The 16493-nt window shown below is 40.0% G+C and overlaps 1 protein-coding gene across 3 annotated transcripts in view; it reads right to left on the bottom strand.

Moving 5' to 3' along the window:
* LOC109848697 (B3 domain-containing protein Os05g0481400-like) overlaps positions 180-16493 on the bottom strand; it is a 36724-nt gene continuing 20410 nt past the window's right edge. The window contains exons 7-8 of one of the 3 annotated variants that reach the window (XM_020418340.1): positions 945-1137; positions 180-374 (exon numbers count right to left, since the gene is read on the bottom strand). In XM_020418340.1, coding sequence (XP_020273929.1) covers positions 298-374; positions 945-1137 — 270 coding nt within the window. In that variant the 3' untranslated portion in view covers positions 180-297. Of the gene's footprint in view, positions 375-599; positions 768-944; positions 1138-15289; positions 15434-16493 lie in introns of those variants that run through there. The other 2 variants (XM_020418341.1, XM_020418342.1) reach the window with 2 other exon arrangements.

The following is a 16493-nucleotide window of genomic DNA, read 5'->3' as shown; positions in this document are numbered from 1 at the left end:
GAACATTCTAAGTCCAAGAATAAGCTCAACAGTTTTCTTAAATATATAGTAATAACAAAATCAAACAAAATCAGTAAATATCCAAGTAAATACATTCGATCGTGATGTTATCTATGATAGCAAAGCTGTACAAATTACAGACAGTAATACATGTACAACCCTGTTTAAGATGTCATTCGCATCAAAAAGCCACAAATAACTCGGTTTTGTTACTCGTATCTCATTAAGGGTAAGCAAAACAATCCACATCGACTACCAACTTGTATGAATAACAAACTTGAACATCTTGTTTACATGTCAAAGAATGTTTCCAGAAAATGCATCGAGAGATGAGATCCAGGCAAGATAACGTAAAAGTCTCTCTTTTTCAAGTCCTGAAACAAAATTAAACAATATACAGCAGGCAAAGAAATTGGATTCACTGAGTAGATCCAACAAAATAGTTAAACCGAATGAGTTTCTGAGCACAAAGGAGAGCATGGGAATCATGTACTCATCAAGTAAACCAAGTAGAATCTGCTCTGATAAAAATAAGACACAAATTGACGTCCCTGTGTGTGAAAACTCAAAATTAAGGCTACCAGAAATTTAGGATAAACTGTCATTAAGATCTAAATTGCTCATAAATCGAAGGCAAATGCGCCTGAAGGTTAGAAGTTGCAGACATGAAAAATGCCAGCAGCTTTAAAGCCAACTACAATATATTACAATTCGCACAACCCCAGCCATAGCTACAATTCATAGATGCAACTGACATGAATGCACTCCTGCAAAGTAACCGATAGAAACCTTACAATATTGAACATCATTAATAGGTGCCAGTAAATTGGCACCAAAGTTAAAAGGCCGGCAGAAAACATACAAAATGGCCTTACAATTTTAAGCTAACATATAGCTTGGCTTTATAATATGTTTTAATTATAAGTACTAACATTTATGCTTACGTTTTTTTGGCTGTTGTGCTTGCTTCTTGGATCCAGCTCTTTGTGCTTGCTTCTTTGATCTAGTTTTCAGAGTCTGCTCCTGTGAAGAAGGCAGATCTTCCTCTGTAATAGACTCCAATGCAGCGGTGCTTTCAGTAGATTCTTTTTTGTTTGAATAACTTGATTCTTCAGGGATTGCTTTTATGATATATATCTGAGGTGATAGACAAAGAGTAGGAGTCAGTACTGAACAGTGAGTGCAAATATGAAACAAGTAAGCTTGTGTTCATCTGTGAAAGCCTGCCATTAACAAGTATTCTATTAGGTTATTATGGTCAAATACTCTTGCAAGAGAGTTTCTCAAGGCCACCTGGCTAGTACATATTGTACTTTCGAAAAGTTTGGTATTTTCTTTGCTGATATTCTCATTCCCCAAATAGCCAAGTTAACATTTCTGTGTTTTCTCTACCATTTGACTTCTTAAAAATTTTTAGTTAGGACATCTTATAGTAAGAACTCAGATGTTAAATGTGTTCTTTTAGGAAGAATTTTTTTATTTACAAAATAGTTATTACACTCTTACTGTACACAAAATTCTTAGTTATCATTACATCAAGTTCACTCATTTATGGGATGTTTGCAAATTGTTGTAATTTCTGTTAATCGAGTGATCAACGTTTTAAGAGCTCAAAATCAGGACCCTGCAAAGAAAGACTTAACCAAGTTAACTATTAACTTTGGACAGTCACATGTTTAATTATAAATGTGAAGTAGAACAATGTAGGGAGATAAGATTTGATTGTGCTGTACCATGTTCAATTCTTAAACTAAACAAGAACAGGAAAATGAATAGATAAAATTTAACTTTGTTATTCCATCAAAAAAAAAAGGAATTAACTATGATATCCCATCACAAATAGAAAACTTAACTATGTCACAATTGTTGAAAATCCCCACGAACTTTGAAATATTTAGAATAATGCTCTAGAATTCTCTGGAGCAATTATCCTACAAAGTTCTATCAAGAAATTTCTAGAGACATGCAAGTGCATGGATCATATTCATTGTTCTAGATGCTTCCAACATGCGTATGGCTAGGATTCACTTGTCTACACACTTCCTAGCACTCTTGGGCAACTATAGACAGGAGTCGTGGGGTCTCATTTAAGCAACCGAGCAAGAAGTGAGCTTGAGTGAATGTCCACCAAAATAAGAGAGTTGTGTGGTAGTGAGATATGCTTGTAAGAGTGAGTATTATAATATTTAGTATTCTATTAATAAAAGCTCCCTTTGTGAAGAGAGTTGTCCTCTACAAAATCTAACAATTTGGTACAGAGCAGGCAGTTAGGACCTGTGTTTAGATTGTGCCAGTCGATCAGGGACTGTGTTCGAAACGATGTTTGAGAGTGATCTTTGGTCGTGCACAATCCGGTGTTGAATATGGCTCGCATTGGGACAATCCCAATTTGCTTAAGGTTGAAAGTTTTACTTTGACCAAAAAGAAATATTACAATTAGAATTGAATTTTAATTGGAAGAGAACTAGGATTTGAATACATCATGATAAAGGAATCCTATGAAAAGTAGGATTTGAAAAGGACATCATGAGAAAAAGTTCTATGGAGATTAGAATTCATCAAAGGAATCCTACATGAACTAGGACAAAAAGAAATCCATAAATACTCTTGAGAGGTTCATTATGAAGGTATTAAGAAAAAATAGAGAAAAAAAGAGCAAGTACTCTTGTGAGAATTTACAAGACAACAGTGAGAATGTATTCTTTAAAGATAACAAAGATCTCTCCCTCTTCTCCCATGGATGTAGGTACATTATCGAAACACGTAATTCTCGTTGTTCTTTCTATGATTGCATGCTAGTTTTCTTTAGTTGATTGTTTGTTCTTCGCTAAAAGTTCTTTTTCATATAGATCCTAAAGTTTAGATTTCTAATTAATTTCTAACATTCAGGATTGTGAAGCTCGTGTATCTAGGACTATGCTTACTTAGTATGTGAAGGAGAACAAGTCATGGTGTCAGATCAAATCAGCACTCCTGGCAGCAGGGAGAAGCTCAACGAGTACAATTATCAAGATTGGCAATGTGTGTTAAGTCCAATCTCAGAGGTCAAGACTTATAGGATATCGTTGATGGTGACGATGCCTCACCACCGACAAAGAGTGTGCAGGAAATGAAGAAGTGAATTATAAAGGCAAGGGAAGCCTTGTTCGTGATTCAAACTACGATACAAGCGCCTACTTTCACATATTGATGATGCAGAGATACCAAAACAAGGATGGAACGCGCTTGCTACCCTCTTCTTGAAGGAAGATGATGCATGCCTTCAGCTTCTTGAGAGAGAGCTTATGATTACATCACATGGCACACAATCTATCGACGACTATTTTTTGAAAGTTAGAAACTTGTGCCGTGAAATAGAGCAATTAGATGCTACTACTAAAATGGATGAAGATAGAATGATAAGGATTATATGTAATGGTTTAAAACCGGAGTATACTAGGTTTATCATGGTAATACAAGGTTGGCTGGTTCAACCTTCTCTAGATGAATTAGAGAATATACTGGCAGACCAAGAAGCTCTCTTGAAACAAATTGCGAGTATCCTTAAAAAGTAATAATGAGGAGAATGTACACAGTACACTTCACCAGTAAAAGAAGAAGTTATAGAAATAGATATGGTAATAATAAAGTTGAAGGAAAGTTTTGTGAGCAGGAAGGGTGCTCTCACTCAGGGGTAGCTCAGCAGAAGAGATGACTAAAAGGCACGATAAAGTGATGAGTGCTTCAAAAGTAAAACGAATGTTCACTTTGCTCGAGATTGCTAGCGCCCACCATGGGGTAGCGAGGGAGCTCTCGCTCATGGGGAGCTCAATATCGTAGTGAAAAAGATGACCAAAGGGCACAATAAAGTGATGAGTGCTTCAACTGTGGAAAGAAGGATCACTTTGTTCAAGATTACCGATCAAAGAACAATACAGCACAAGGAAACATGGTAATGTCTAAAGGACACCGAGATGCGGATGATAATGAAGAGTGGGATGCCCAAGCATCATTCGCTACAACCAAGCTTGTTGGCTTGACACAAGAAGAGGAGTATCTCGACATGAGAGATGTCCTCATCCAGTCAGATGAGAAGGCATTTACAGCTATAAACTTGTAAGTCATCAACTAGGATAACCACATAACAGGCGATTAGGAGAAACTACAAACCATGCCTACGTATAAAGGAGGAAGAGTTGTTATGATCACAAACAAGTCTGGATAGCCTTACTCACATTAGTAACACAAAATTACGCCCCGTTTCAGCCCTAATCAAGTGCAACTACAAAATGTCTATTGCATCTCTAGAATGAAGAACCCGTTGTCAGTGTCTTAACCGACAAGCTCCAGCAATTACATAGTATTCAGTCCTAAAGATGTAAAGGTGTATTGAAATTTAAGGCACTCCCGTACTCCGATCATGGAACATGGTTTTAAATATCGGCCGATAATCCGATATTATCGCTGAGTTATCGGATTTGGAAGCTTTCTGCTAGAATAAGTAGGATTTTTAATCGGTTATCATTTTTATGGGTTTATCGGCGAGTTATCGGCGATAAAGGCACTTATCGGCTGATAAAGGAGGCTAAAAATATCGACTTTATCAGCATGAGTTTTGAGTTGAACTGTTGGGTAATGGGCTATTACTTAGTGAGTTCTTAAATCCGACCCGACCTGCTTTTGACAATAAAATGAAGTTTCTAACTTCAAGTTCAGCCCTAATCCTTCGTGAATATCTCTCCCTCTTTATGCGGCTGTTCTCCAAGCATCCGAGCCTCAAGTTCAGCCCTAATCCTTCGTGAATATCTCTCCCTCTTTATGCGGCTGTTCTCCAAGCATCCGAGCCTCTTCGAACTCCATCGAGCTCAAGATCTATGTTCCCCTCTAACTTCGTTGATCTCGCCGCTCGCCTCCCCAACCTCGAAGCTTACGTCCACTGACGTTGCTCGCCTTCCCGACCTCAAAGCTCACCTCCGCCGATGTCACTCGCCTCCCCGACCTTAAAGCTCACCTTCGCTGACGTCGCTCGCCTCCCCGACCTCACAGCTGAACTCCCCTGACGTCGATTGTCTCCCTGACCTCGGAGCTCACCTCTGTTGACGTCGCTCGCCTCCTCGACCTCAAGGCTCACCTCCGAGCCTCTTCTAAACATGATTATTTACATTTTGGTATGTTTATATTTTATTAAGCATGGTTAAATTACATTTTTTGGTTATTATATTATATATATACACCATCCAGTATATCACTCCGATAAATACTACTTATCCCCGATATATCCCCGATTTTCTCTATCTAGTAAGGATTTTGACTGTCTGATAAATCTCCGATAACCGATATTTAAAACCTTATCATGGAAGGTCGAAGACTGGAGGCCACCTACATAATTTCAGTAGAAGAAGCATACATGGAGAAGACACGAAAGAATGAGACAACAGATGCGCAACACTAGGACATGTCAGCTACCACAAGCTTAAGATAATGATGAAATAGTTTATGTTCAAGAGTCTTCCTCATATAGAGAGTTGCAGAGACAACATTTGTACTAGATGTCAATATAGCAAAATACATCAGCTACCCCATGCACATCAACTACCCTATAAGGAGTTCAAGAATAGAGTGAAAGAACTATTGGAACTAATTCATTCAGACATGTTTGAGCTAGTCAAACAACCATCAATATGTGGATGCAGCTATATAGTAAGCTTCATCGTTGACTTCTCCAGACATGTCTTGGTGGACTTTATGAAAAAAATGTTAGCCTCTTTGTTTTGATGATGTTTAACAAATAATTTATCACTAATATTTTTTGTCTAGTATTTGTGTATTTTTATTTATTATAGACAAATAACATGTTGGAGGTTGGATGGAATTGCGTCATAACGATCATATCAAATGAAGGTTGGCGGAAATAGTAGAGTGAAGCTATGCAATTCAAGTTGAAGATCCAAGTTCAAGCTTCATCCGCAAGTTTACCAAGAAGAGCTTATTGAAGATCAATATCATAGCTTGGGCATATTTAGTTTAGGTTTATATTATGTGTGTTGATACTTTAAGCTCAATCACTTACACACATATAAGTTTTGGTTTCTTATATATATACAATTATATATATATATACATGTTTTGGTTTAATAGTTTTTAAGTTTTAATATGAAACAATTGAATATAATTGAAAATACATTTCTTATTTCATACTTATATGCATATATATGATTTTATCAATATCAATTTTATTTAGTTCAATGAAATCATATTTATTGTTTTTGAAAAGTTTGCAAAATATGTAATTTTGTGAAAATATTATATTCTCAGTTTTTGGACTTAACAATAATCATATACATCTTTTATTAAGTCTACAAAATCATTTTGTAATATTTTAAAACATAGTTAAGCTAAAATATCAAAACTCATGTGTTTACATTTTCATGTTTTGAACTATTTTACAAAATGATGATATTTTTTATTTGGGATGTCCTTTTTGAAAACTAGTTTTTACAGCATGTTTATTATCATGTTTATAATCATTTCCCAAAGTTTTACATTTTTTGATTTTATTTGCTATTTTTAAAAGAGGTTTAAAAATCAGATTTCTGTTTAAAATAGACAGTGTGCATGTCTTGAGTCGACTCATGAACAGTGTTGAGTCGACTTATAAACTGTTGTGTAGTTTATATTTTGTTTCTGTCGAGTCGACTTATAACATCATGAGTCGACCCAGACAGGTTGAGTCGACTCATGTCTGTCGTAAGTCGACTCATAAACTGTGCTGGAAAGTGTGTTTTGTTTCTGCTGAGTCGACCCATGCATGATGAGTAGACTCATGAATTTTATGAGTCGATCCATAAGTTGGTTTTTAGACTGTAACGGCTACTTATGAGCCGACTCATGAACAGTACTGAGTCGACTCATAACACTGTAACGGCTACATTTCCAGACTACTGTTTTTGGGTTTTTGGTCTTTTTGCCTTGTTTTCTCTTGGCTTTGGGATTCCTATAAATACCCCCACATATCCTCAGTTCTAAATACTAAAGAGAAATATTTTAAACTAATTTAAGAGTATTTTAACAAGGGGTTGAGTTTTGATTTAAGTTTGTTTAAAAAGCTTTTAAGCATTTGTGAGTTTGTTTTGTGGAGATAATTTCACAAGAGCTTGAGGAAGATCATCCATTGGTGTTTGAGCATTCAATCTTCAAATCTCTCCTTCTTGTTCTTAGAGAAGTGTTCTTAAACTCAATTCTAGCTTTACATTTATATATTCGATTGTTAATCATTTTTATTAAGCTAGATTTCATAATTGTGTTTGGTTTTGATTTATTTCTCTTTGTACACACAACCATTGAGCTTATTGTATTTGCATACATTGTATAATTAGGTTGTGGGGATGATGAGGACATCCAGGCACGTACACGGGACTTTCGCCGTGTTTATCAGCATAGAAGACGACATATTTCAGCCGTGCATCAGATCGCAGGGATATGGTTTTGATATTTAGATTTTTTTTAGTTATTTTTTCAGTTAATAGTTGATTTCATATTAGAATTGTGTTAGTTATTTAGTTTGTTATTAGATGGTTGAAAGAGATTTGATTGAGATTTGAAATTCTGTAATATTCTCTATATAAACCTTGTTGTAATCAGAATTAAAACAATGAAGATTATTTGAAAATTAGTTGCGAGTACCTGTGTTTGAACGTGTGAAACGTGGGTGTGAAACCCTAAGATCGCTCCCCCTGTTCCTTCTTCCGTTCAAGCAGTCGCCGCCCTTCGTCACTCCCGAACACCCACGCCCCTTATAACCCTACGCTCGCTGACGTTCAACCGCATGTACGCAGCAGCTCCATCGCCGCCTCAGTCACCGACGTCATTCGCCTCATCCTGCCGCCTGCATCTCCATCGCAGCCCCTGAATCCTAATCGACGACCTCTAGCTCCACCGCTCGACAACCGCCCGTCGAACTCCCCCACTTCCTCCACCTCCGACAGTGCCCCGACCTCTACCGCGTCCCAGATCCGGCCCGTCGTCGCCCTACTCGACGAAGATCGCCGTCGTTCCTCGTCCTCGAGCCGCCAGCGCACGCTTCTCCTCAGATTGGAGTTGAGCTGAACGGGTTTTTGGGTCTAGGGCATGAACAGACCCAGTCCTTTATATTTGGATCTGATCTATTTGCTCAGACCATCTGATTTCATTTGGGTGGTTTATTTTGGTTCAGACTCGACCCGGTTCAGTTGAACCAGGTCCTGACCCAGACCTAATTTGCACTGTTCCGAATCACAACTCCGCAGTTTGTTGGTGTATGGCTGATCTTGACGTTGAAGACAACGATCTTGTGTTTGACCAAAAGACTGGTATTGTTGATTTGCAGCTTTCCCCGTGGTTCGATTATCGGTCATTCGAGAGCGTACCCGAGTACGTCGAGCGTGTGACTCATCAGATCGTCGACAGCATAGAGAGTCACTTAGGAATTAGTTCTTGGCACCGACGTTTTCATCCAGACACGCCGCTTCATCCCAATTACGTAGCTCTCGGAGGAGAACTCCCGCCACTCAAATTCGGAGTTATTAACACGCCGCTTCATCCCAATTACGTAGCTCTCGGAGGAGAACTCCCGCCACTCAAATTCGGAGTTATTACACCACCTCCAGAGGATCCTCCCGTCGAACCAGTCCAACCCGACGAAGGTTTAATTTTCTTACGCCCAAGTATTTTCGAAAATGCTATTACGTGCATGTTATTATCAATCTTAGTATCAATTGCGACTATGTTGTATTCAGTTTGATTAGTGAGTGAGTGAATCTGTTGCTGAGTAATTCTGTTTATCTAAATATTACAAATTGAACTGTATTAAGAGAACGAATCATTACATTATTTATCGCAATAATTTTACAAAGGTTCAAACTTAGTACATTGCAACTTTTGCTTAAAAACCATCGTTCGCTTCATTTATTCTTGAACTTCCTGCTTAGATCGATCGCTGATTTGGTGAAGCATTATTGTCGCTGATCTTGCACCTGCATATACATTGTTTCACATCATTTTTGGTATCAGAGCGTGGTTCTAGGTTAGGAATTTTATTTTATTTCCAAGTTAGGAGTCTTTATAAAAAAAATCATCACATTAGCTGTTAGTACACACATTTCATATTTTTAGCTGTAGTGCATGCCCACTCGTACAGGTTTACCCTATCGATTGGGAGTCAAGTGAGTCAACTAGTAAGTCCAGCATGTCAGGCAACACAGATCCCGAACTCCTTAAGCAAATCGCTGAGCTAGCACGATAAATAGGTAATTTAGCCCAGGAGAGCCAAGCTACCCGCGAGATCCTGAATGACAATAACGAGAGATTAGCGAAGCTCGAAGAAACACGTGTTGCAACTCCTTCACCGAACGATCAACGCTTTGGACCCATCGCCCCACCACCACAAGGCCAAGGTTATGGTCACTTCGCTCATCGACCCCCACATCAACCTGTACCTGACCCGGACGCGCAATACTTGATGAGCATTAAGGTCAGCGCACCAACCTTTGACGACAAGCTCGACCCTCAAGCTTTCTTGGACTGGCTAAAGAACATGGATAGCTACTTTGATTGGAACGCCCTGACGGAACCCCGGAAGGTCAAATTCGCAGCTATGAAACTCACTGGACCTGCCTGCCAATATTAGTCCAACCTCGAAACGCTAAGACATATTAAAGGTGAGTTACCAATTACAACTTGGCGAGAAATGGCACATGAACTGAAACGAAAATACCTCCCGACATCGTCTTATCATAGATTGTTAGACAAGTGGCATCGTCTCACTCAAGGAACCAAGTCTGCGAAAGAATATGTTGCGCAATTCGACGAATTGTTTACTCGATGCAGCACCATTGAACAAGAGGCACCAATGAAGGTCTTATCAAAGTTTAGAGCTGGATTGAGAAATGACCTCCAAGCTGAACTCTTTGTTAGAGGAGTAGACACCCTTAAGAGAGCTTACACATTAGTTTAAGATTTAGATGAAGCCAAATCTTATAGGAGTCAGGATTTTAGAACTTATTCCTCCCAGCCTTCCCGTGCTACTACCTCTAGTCAGCCTCCGAATCGATCTAACCCTAGTTCTTCCCAGCCTAAATTCGACCCCAAAGGCAAGGAGCCGGAGAAAGATTTCTCCAAGATCGGCCCTCACATCAAGTGCTACAAATGCCAAGGGTATGGACATGTTGCTGCGAACTGTTCGACCCGTCACAAGGTTGCTATCATCGATGGACAATACGAATTTGCACCTGAACTTGATAGCGACGAGTTTATCCATCAAATTGACGATGATACCGATGATTTCGAGGATGATGCAGATGATACTACCTTAGGTTGTCTTAGGCAAATTGAAAGATGCGCCATCTCCCAACTCAAGGCTGTTGATGATTGGAGACGTACTTCCATTTTCCATACGTTCATAATGATTGGTGATAAAAATTATAAAGTGATCGTAGACAGTGGAAGTTACATTAACGCGGTCTCTTCAGCAGTGATCGCTAAGCTGTCTTAAAGTTGTACCCCATCCTAATCCATACAAAGTATCATAGATTAACGACACTGCACTTAATGTCCAAGAGAGATGTTTGGTCCATCTTCAATTTTCTATTTATAAGGACAAAGTTTGGTGCGATGTTCTAAAAATGGATGTGGGTCAAGTTATTTTTGGAAGACTCTGGCTATTTGATAACGACGTTCATATCCTCGGGCGATCAAACATGCTATTGTTCGAGCATGACGGGAAGAATGTCAAGATCCTTCTGGTTCAACCGAAAAGTAATGACAAGTAACCCGATCCAAACAAGTCTTCCCAAGGCGTTAATCTAATTGGAGCCAAAGAGATTGATCGTGAACTGAACAATGGAGCTCCCATTTTTGCCCTCGCCGCTAGAGAAGCTCCTAAGGATATTGCCGATGCAGCTCCCCCAGAAGTTGTTCCTGTATTGGAAGAATACTCTGATGTCTTCCCTGAAGACCTCCCGGACCAGTTACCCCCGATGCATGATATCCAACATGCAATTGATTTAGTCCCGGGAGCAACCCTTCCCAATTTGCCTCACTATTGAATGAATCCCAATAAACATGCAGAGTTGAAGAGGCAAGTTGATGAGCTGCTGAAGAAAGGCTTTGTGAAAGAAAGCATGAGCCCTTGTGCGGTCCCCGCATTACTAACGCCCAAGAAGGATGGCACATGACGTATGTGTGTGGATAGCCGTGCAATCAATAAGATCACGGTGAAATATCGTTTCCCCATTCCCCGGTTGGATGACATGCTTGACTTAATGTCTAGAGCCACCATCTTCTCTAAGATTGATCTTAAGAATGGCTACCATCAGATTTGCATCCGCCCTGGTGACGAATGGAAGACCGCTTTGAAGACGAAAGACGGATTGTACGAGTGGATGGTCATGCCCTTCGGCTTGACTAATGCTTCAAGCATTTTTATGAGAGTGATGACTCAAATACTCCGCCCCTTTATAGGAAAATTCTTGGTGGTGTACTTTGACGATATCTTTATTTACAGTAATTATCGTGAGCAACACGTGGACCATCTGCGTCAAGTCTGTGCTGTGTTAAGAAAAGAGCAAGTCTATGCTAACCCTAAGAAATGTACTTTTCTTACACACCAAGTCATTTTCTAGGATTTGTAGTCTCTTCTGAAGGAGTATCCGCTGATCCTGAGAAAGTTAGAGCTATCGAAGAATATCCCGAACCCAAGAACATTAGAGATGTTCGAAGCTTTCACGAGCTCGCTACATTTTATCGCCGATTTATCAAGGGTTTCAGCACCATCATGGCCCCTATTACCGATTGCTTAAAGAAATGTGAGTTCGAGTAGTTAAAGGCTGCTATCAAGGCATTTGTAGAGATCAAGCAAAGAATGTCGCAAGCACCTGTTATGCGCCTGCCTGATTTTTCTAAGGTCTTCGAAATTGCGTGCGATACCTCTGGTATTGGCATAGGTGGAGTTCTATCTCAAGAAGGACATCCCGTTGCTTACTTTAGCGAGAAGCTGAATGATACAAGGCAACGTTATTTCACCTATGATAAAGAATTCTATGTGGTAATACAATCTCTTCGTCACTGACGTCATTACCTACTTTCGAAAGAATTCGTTATATATTCTGACCACGAGGCCCTTCGATATATTCACTCCCAAAAGAAGCTGAATGTTAGGCATGGTCGTTGGGTTGAGTTCCTCCAGGACTACACCTACACGATTAAACATAAAGCAGGAGTGGAGAATAAGGCCGCCGACGCACTCAGTCGTTGCATGCACCTTCTCTCAATCATGAGTGCGGAAGTAGTTAGCTTTGAGAAAGTCAAAGAACAGTATGAATCGTGCCCTGATTTTAGCGAAGTTTATACTTTGCTGAATAATGGAGTGACCCGTGAAATTGATGGCTTTCTCCTGGAGGATGGATATCTTTTCCATTTTCACAAGTTGTGTATTCCCGACACTTCGCTGAGAGAATTCTTGATTTGGGAACTACACGTTGGAGGTCTTGCAAGACATTTTGGGAATAACAAGACTGTCGAAACAGTTGAATGTCGTTTCTATTGGCCAAATATTAAACGTGACGTTGTTAGGCTAGTAGGTCGATGTCACACCTGCCAACTAGCTAAACAACGTAAGCAGAACACTGGCCTATACACCCCTCTCCATGTACCAAATTGTCTCTGGCAAGATATCAGCATGGACTTCATGTCAGGACCCCCAAAGACAATTAAAAAACACGATTATGTCCTTGTTGTAGTGGACCGATTCTCCAAAATGGCCCACTTCATACCGTGCTCCAAAACTTCTGATGCTTCTCATGTAGCCAAGCTGTACTTTAATGAAGTTGTTAAACTGCACGGGCTTCCGAAAACAATTGTATCCGATAGGGATGTTAAATTTTTGTTAAACTGCACGGGCTTCCGAAAACAATTGTATCCGATAGGGATGTTAAATTTACTAGTTATTTCTAGAAAACCCTTTAGCACAAAATGGAAACTAAGCTTCAATTCTCGACGGCGTTTCATCCCCAAACCGATGGTCAGACTGAAGTAGTCAACAGGAGCTTAGGAAACCTATTGAGATCACTAGTTGGCGAAAATCTTAGGGATTGGGATCAACATCTGCCTACTGCTGAATTTGCTTATAATAACTGTTAATAGGTCTACAGGTGTCAGTCCAGCTGAAGTAGTGTATGGTTACAAACCTAGACAGCCTATAGATCTTGTCCCCGTGTCTACACATCACAGAGTATCTGAGTCAGCATCTGCATTTGCATCTCGCATTCATGACTTGCATAAAGAAATCAGTATAAAGATGACAGCAATACTAACTATAAAATGCGAGCAAATCTAAGGAGGTTTAAAGAATTTAGTGTAGGCGATTATGTGATGGTCCGGATACGTCCGGAACGGTTTCCTCCGGGAACTGTTAAAAAGTTGCATGCACGAAGTGCAGGGCTTTTTAAAATTCTCAAGAAAATTAATGATAATGCTTATGTTCTCGACCTTCCTGAAGGTTTTAATATTGGTTCCACTTTTAATATTGAGGATTTAGTAGAGTACAAAGGCCCACATTTTAACCCTGACAACCCACTGGTTGATGAGCCTACCCCTAAGACTATTTTTAAGAGCTCCCATTTACCTCCACTTCCCCAGATATCACCTACATATACAGCACATGACATTGATGCTATTATTGATGATAACATTGTTTCTACTAACAATGATGGTATCCGCAGGTATTTGGTTCGTTGGAAAAATAGACCTGAGTCTGATGATACTTGGCTCGATCGAGGTGATTTACAGAGGCTGGATCCAGATCTTCTTGAGGAGTATGACAGCCATCTTGATTTACACTCGACAGTTCTCTCCCACCTGGGGAGAATGATGAGGACATCCAAGCACGTACACGGGACTTTCGCTGTGTTTATCAGCGTAGAAGACGTCGTATTTCAGTCGTGCATCAGATCGTAGGGATATGGTTCTGATATTTAGATTTTTTTAGTTATTTTTTCAGTTAATAATTGATTTCATATTAGAATTGTGTTAGTTATTTAGATTGTTATTGGATGAGGTTGAGAGAGATTTGATTGAGATTTGAAATTCTGTAATATTCTCTATATAAACCTTGTTGTAATCAGAATTAAAACAATGAAGATTATTTGAAAATTAGTTGCGATTACCTGTGTTTGAACGTGTGAAACGTGGGTGTGAAACCCTAAGATCGCTCCCCCTGTTCCTTCTTCCGTTCAAGCAGCCGCCGCCCTTCGTCACTCCCGAACACCCACCGCCCTGAAACCCTAGTCGCCGCCATCAACCACGCATACACCGCCCTGAAACCCTCGTCGCCGCCATCAACCACGAGTATGAGTAGCCCACCACCGCTTGCCTCTCCAGCTGAGCTCCGAACCCTAATCGACGCCCTCAGCCTCCACCGCTCGACAACCGCCGTCGAACTCCCCTACTTCCTCCATCTCCGACAGTGCCCCGACCTCTACCGCGTCCCAGATCCGCCCCGTCGTCGCCCTACCCGACGAAGATCGTCGTCGTTCCTCATCCTCAAGCCGCCAACGCACGCTTCTCCTCAGATTGGAGTTGAGCTGAACGGGTTTTTGGGTCTAGCGCTTGAACAGACCCGATCCTTTATATTTGGATCTGATCTATTTGCTCAGACCATCTGATTTCATTTGGATGGTTTATTTTGGTTCAAACTCGACCCGGTTTAGTTGAACCAGGTCCTGACCCAGACCTAATTTGCACTGTTCCGAATCACGACTCCGCAGTTCGTTGGTGTATGGCTGATCCTGACGTTGAAGACAACGATCTTGTGCTTGACCCAGAGACTGGTATTGTTGATTTGTAGCTTTCCCCATGGTTCGATTATCGGTCATTCGAGAGTGTACCCGAGTACGTCGAGCGTATGACTCATCAGATCGTCGACAGCGTAGAGTCACTTGGGAATTAGTTCTTGGCACCGACGTTTTCATCCAGACACGCTGCTTCATCCCAATTACGTAGCTCTCGGAGGAGAACTCCCGCCACTCAGATTCGGTGTTACTACACCACCTCCAGAGGATCCTCCCGTCGAACCAGTCCAACCTGACGAAGGTTTAATTTTCTTAGGCCCAAGTATTTTCGGAATTGCTATTGCGTGCATGTTATTATCAATCTTAGTATCAATTGCGACTATGCTGTATTCAGTTTGATTAGTGAGTTAGTGAATCTGTTGCTGAGTAATTCTGCTTATCTAAATATTACAAATTGAACTGTATTAAGAGAACGAATCATTACATTATTTATCGGAATAATTTTACAAAAGTTCAAACTTAGTACATTGCAACTTTTGCTTAAAAACCATCGTTCGCTTCATTTTACTCTTGAACTTCCTGCTTAGATCGATCGCTGATTTGGTGAAGCATTGTTGTCGCTGATCTTGCACCTGCATATACATTGTTTCACATCAGGGGAGTTGTATCAATTGATAGTGAGCTTAATTGAGTTCCCGTCCATTGTAGAGAACCAAAGTTGTATTCGTGCCTAATTGTGTAGATCACCTTGTAATACAATTATACATCGAGAGAAGTGTGTTGTGAGAGACGGGATCGTCCCAAGAGGAGTGGGGTAGGTAATAATACCTAGAGAGGTTATAATTCCTAACACTTGAGGGAGACATAGACTAGAGACCAACACTTAAGAGGGTGTAAAGTGAGATTGCAAGAGTGTGAGATTGTAAAATTTTCGGTTAGCTAGAAAATCGAGTGTGTGTTCGGGTGAGTGTAGAAAATCTGGTTGTGATAGTGGATTTCTTCCCGGGAATAGGGAGCGGAGACGTAGAACGGAAGGTCCAAACTCCGTGATCATATTGTGTGTTTGCATTGTTTATATTACCCTATCATAATTGTATCTTTAGTTTAGATTGTTTACCCTTGTGTTGTTTATATATTCTTACATATATTTTACCATATAGGATATATCTCTTTGTTCATATTGCATATTCTTGCTCATAACATATTGTATATCTATCTTACAAGCATAATTTATTAATAAGTTTTTATTGGCATAAAATCGGATTAGATTAGCGTAAGATCCTAATCAACCCCCCTCCCCCCTCTACGGTCTAACAAAAAAATCTAAGACTAAAGAAATTTAAGAAGTTCAAGGGAGAAGATAGAAAGTAAAATCGATAAGAAAATCAAGTGCATGCGTACTAATAATGGAGGTGAGTATACATCGAGAGAGTTCTATGACTACCTCAAAGATCGTAAAATTCAACAACAATTGACCTGCTCAGGGACACCACAACAGAATAATGTGGCAAAAAGAAAGAATTGACATATTGCAAAAATATGTCGAAGCTTGATGCACGCAAAGAGCAAATCTAGTCGCTTCTGGGCAGAATGCATGAAGACGGCAATGTATGCTACAAATCAGCTACCACAAGCAAAGCTTGGATTTGTTTCACCCTTGCAGAAGCTATGGAATCTCAGGCCGACTATAAG

Source organism: Asparagus officinalis, chromosome 7, assembly GCF_001876935.1.
Source record: "Asparagus officinalis chromosome 7, Aspof.V1, whole genome shotgun sequence".
Lineage (NCBI taxonomy): Eukaryota > Viridiplantae > Streptophyta > Magnoliopsida > Asparagales > Asparagaceae > Asparagus > Asparagus officinalis.
Note: the sequence above shows the minus strand (reverse complement) of the source record. Positions and strands in the feature narration are given on the sequence as shown.